Below are 4,413 nucleotides of genomic sequence, written 5' to 3' on the forward strand. Positions count from 1 at the left end.
ATTCCTGACATCTTTTATTGGTGTGATGTGGCCATGTCTTCTTGGCTTTCACCCACAAGGTCTTGTTCCTTTGGACTTTGAGATTTGTGTTACCCAACTTTCTTTAAACAGTTATTTAGGAAAATTATTTGAGCCTGGGTTTAAGATTCTCTCTTAAGAATCTTAAATGAGGATTTGCATTTGTTTCTGATTGAGGGTACTTGAGGGTACTACCAACCTGGGATTACTTTAAAATAAATTCTCAGCTAAAGATTTCTTGAACCGTCCAGGTAGGGGGAATTCAGACCACAAACCTCTATTACAGCAGGTGGTTACAAATTCTTAGTTTACTTTTCCCCATACCGAGCATGAAACCTGAGAGAGTCAAGATTTCCTTTCTGTGAGACACGGTTTTTTTCTCTTAATTTCCTCTCATACTGAAGTACAGTGCTTGGACCCTCATGTGTATGTCTGGGTCTCCTATCTAACTCCCAGGCAACCCCAGGCTTGGTCTCTCTTTCCCCAAGTCTCACATGCCTGTCAAAATACAGATCCTGTCAGAGTTCAGCAGATTCCCCCAGCATGAAAGCCACCTTCTGAGCTGTCTTTACTCTCATGATTCCTGATTTTACTTTATATTTGGTTCTGATATATTTTATATTTATATTTTGTTCTGATATATTTTATATATATATAAATATTTTATATATATATATAAATATATTTTATATATATATAAATATTTTATATATTTATATTTGGTTCTGATATATTTTCTTGCCTGCTCAGAAATATATTTTTAAAAACAGTTTCTTAAAAAAAAATGGTCTTGTTACAGCTTTGCAGTGATGGGTACATTTATGCTATCCAGTCTGCCATAATAATAGTTAATAACTTGGACTCCATTTTAGAGTCCAAATGACCATTTTTTTCCTTTGTAGTTTAGCTTTCCCAGATCAGGGCAGTACCATGGAAATCTCCTGTTCATTCACTTGCAAACTACTGATGCTGAGTTCTAGAATTACAAACCCAGAAAACAAACTCTAGACCAAACTCTCTATAACAAATCTCCCTGCAGGGAATTAGGTCACAGTCTAAAGTAATGTTTCTTTCCATAGCTCCACCTTATTTAACTGGAATTTTCTCAGACACCTAGAGGGTTTGGAGTCTGGGATGAAGTGGTCATGATGCTGATTGTGATGTTGTGTATGAGAAAGACCACCAGTCTTGTGTTTAGCCCTAATCACTCCAGCCTGCAGGCAGAATTTCTGAAAGAATATGTAAGGGCTAAACACCAAGGAACTGAGGGCTTATATTAATATAACAGTTAATATAGTTAACTTGTGATGTTATTATCGCTATACAAGAGAAGAGCCAACTGTCAAGTTGCAAAGAAGCCACAGGATTTGCATCCCAGTGAACCAGTCCTGGATTTAGATGGGTTGACTCACTTGCAATCCTGCCAGAGCATCAGTAGGATTGAATAAAGTTAAATGCATAGTCTAGAAACTTCCAGTCACCAGGACCACTAGCCTGCCAGACCTTTAACTGTGACAATGGGAAAAAGCTCTCTTCTTACACCTCTTAAAGGCGTCTTTGATTTCCTTGTTCCTCAGACTGTAAATCAAAGGATTCAACATGGGGATCACCACTGTATAGAAGACTGATGCCATCTTGTCATGGTCCAAAGCATCATCAGTGCTGGGGTGCATATAGACAAAGAGTCCTGATCCAAAAAAACAGATCACTGCTGTCAGGTGAGAAGTACAGGTATTGAAGGCCTTGGACCTGCCTTCAGCAGAGCTTGTCTTCAGGATGGTAGCAATGATATAACCATAAGATATCATGATGACTGAGACAGATATTACACCAAAAATCACTGCTATCACAAACTTCATGACTTTTAGGAAAGAGGTTTCAGAGCAGGATAGGACTAATAATTGAGGCAGGTCACAGAAGAAGTGGTTGATAACATTGGGCCCACAAAAATTGAGCTGAAGTAAAGCACACAATTGGATCAATGAACCAAAGAGAGCAGTTATACAGGCTCCAACCATCATCTGTACACAGAGGGTGGGTGACATGATGGCGGTGTAGAGTAGAGGATTACAAATGGCAGCATATCGGTCATAAGCCATGGCGGCCAGGAGACAGCACTCAGTCAGACCCAGGCTAGAGAAGACGAAGTACTGCATGGTGCATCCCAGAAAGGAGATGGATTTAGGCTTCTGGAAGAAGTCTGAGAGCATTTTCGGGGTTGTGGAGGTAACATAGCAGAAATCCAAGAAAGATAAGTTACTGAGGAAGAAGTACATGGGTGTATGTAGGTGAGAGTCCATCCTAATCAGGATGATGAGGCCCAGGTTCCAAGCCACTGTCAAGAGGTAAGAACCCAAGAATACTACAAAGAGAGCGATCTTGATCTTGGGATAATCTGAGAATCCCAAAAGGATGAATCTGATGACTATTGTACTGTTCCTTCCTCCAGCCATTGTCTTGAAGTTTCTTCAATCTGCAGAAGGATCCCTGGGTTAATGATAGACTATCTTAATATTATGCAACATACTTGTTTTAAATATGTTTTCATGATTTAAACAAAAAGTTATCCATAGTAAACATTTTCTAACATAAAAAATTATTTTAAAAACCATTGGAGATTCCATTTCCCAACTACTTTTGATAGTTTGCAATACATTCTTGCAAATATTTTAACACACAGAGACACAGACACACACACATACACACAAATTGTTGCCAAATTGTTATCTAAAATTGGTACCAATTTACACAAGTATCAAGATTTTATGACAATATCCCTGGCCATTCTATTGTCAACATTACCCATAATGTTTTTTTTTAACTTTAGTCTTCAATAATCTTTTTTTTAAATTTTTTTTTTCAACGTTTATTTATTTTTGGGACAGAGAGAGACAGAGCATGAATGGGGGAGGGGCAGAGAGAGAGGGAGACACAGAATCAGAAACAGGCTCCAGGCTCTGAGCCATCAGCCCAGAGCCTGACGCGGGGCTCGAACTCACGGGCCGCGAGATCGTGACCTGGCTGAAGTCGGACGCTTAACCGACTGCGCCACCCAGGCGCCCCTAGTCTTCAATAATCTTAGATGAAAAAATTATTTCATTGTGTTTAATTTTGCATAAACTTTACTGATTTGCTCATATACATTTTTTGCTTATTTGTCTAGTTCGTTGTTCATTATTGATTTGTAGGAGCTCTTTATATACCAACGATAATAACACTTTTGCTCTCATTTTTGTTGTTAATTATTTTCCAAGTTTATTATTATGAACATCGTTTATGTTGTATTTTGCTATACATATTTCTTTTATTTCTAGGTAGTCAATTTTCTGTGATATACAGGGTTCCTGCCTTTGGTCTTATACTGAAAAAGATTTCTTTGCACAATCCAAAAATTTTTTCTTATATTTTCTTTTTGTTCTTTTGTATTTATATCTACATTTAAATTTTCTAGATGATTTTAGTGCATATGTGAGGTACAAGTCTGAGATTATTTTAGTTTTGTCTTCCCAAACTGATTGCCACTTGTCTCAACATAATTAAATGATTTCTCCACAGATTAAAGTTGCGTCCATGATGACATTTTTTTATAGATTCCATATTCTGCTCAATTTTTTAAAGTTTATTTATTTATTTTGAGAAGGGGGAGGGGCAGAGAGAGAGGAAGAGAGAGAATCCCTAGCAGGCTTCATGCTGTCAGTGCAGAGCCCAACTTGGGGCTCCAACTCATGAACCGTGAGATCATGATCCGAGCCAAAATCAGGAGTGAGACACTTAACCAACTGAGCCAGCCACCCAGGTGCCCACTGCTCAATTTTTAACCTGTCAGTTTGTGTGCCATCTGTCCAGTCCTGTACACTTTCTAATTACTTATAATCATATTTTATTAATAAGTTATATAATTGTAGAGTAAATAATAATTATATAATACGTTGATAACGAGTAAGAAAAACTTCTCTCATTTTTTTCACTCTGAGATTGTTTTGATGGTTCTCATATTTATGCCTTCAGAAGATCTTTATAATGAATTCATCATATAAATAAAATAGTATTTTTATTGCATTTCATTATTACATTAATTTGGAGAAAAATAAAAGTTGTCTATTTGCTAAGGTGTTGAATTAAGTTATATAAGAGATAACACTAAACATTCTTATAAATAGTATAATGTTAAGACTATCAAACTTGACAGAAGCACCTGGATCTAGTAACAGACATGTTGGATTCCAAGCTCTGTCCCTATATTACTATACCTTCTCTGTGTTGTCAGTTTCCTTATCTGTACAATTAGATCATTATTGACATTCTCTTTGTATCACAGGGACTCTATAATGCTTGAGGAAGCAGTAATAATGGCAGAAAAACACAAAGAAAAGTGATCCATTATTCTAGAACATT

The 4,413-nt window shown here is 36.9% G+C and overlaps 1 protein-coding gene across 1 annotated transcript; it reads right to left on the reverse strand.

Annotated features, from left to right (window-relative positions):
* Nucleotides 1–771: 771 nt before the first annotated feature.
* Nucleotides 772–2,848, reverse strand: LOC123602726 (olfactory receptor 1440-like). Its single transcript, XM_045487193.1, is given in 2 exon segments — nt 772–1,547; nt 1,550–2,848. Coding segments are annotated over 2 exon segments (1,020 nt in total). The 5' UTR covers nt 2,472–2,848; the 3' UTR covers nt 772–1,449.
* Nucleotides 2,849–4,413: the final 1,565 nt, after the last annotated feature.

Source organism: Leopardus geoffroyi, chromosome D1 (assembly GCF_018350155.1).
Source record: "Leopardus geoffroyi isolate Oge1 chromosome D1, O.geoffroyi_Oge1_pat1.0, whole genome shotgun sequence".
Taxonomy (NCBI): Eukaryota; Metazoa; Chordata; class Mammalia; order Carnivora; family Felidae; genus Leopardus; species Leopardus geoffroyi.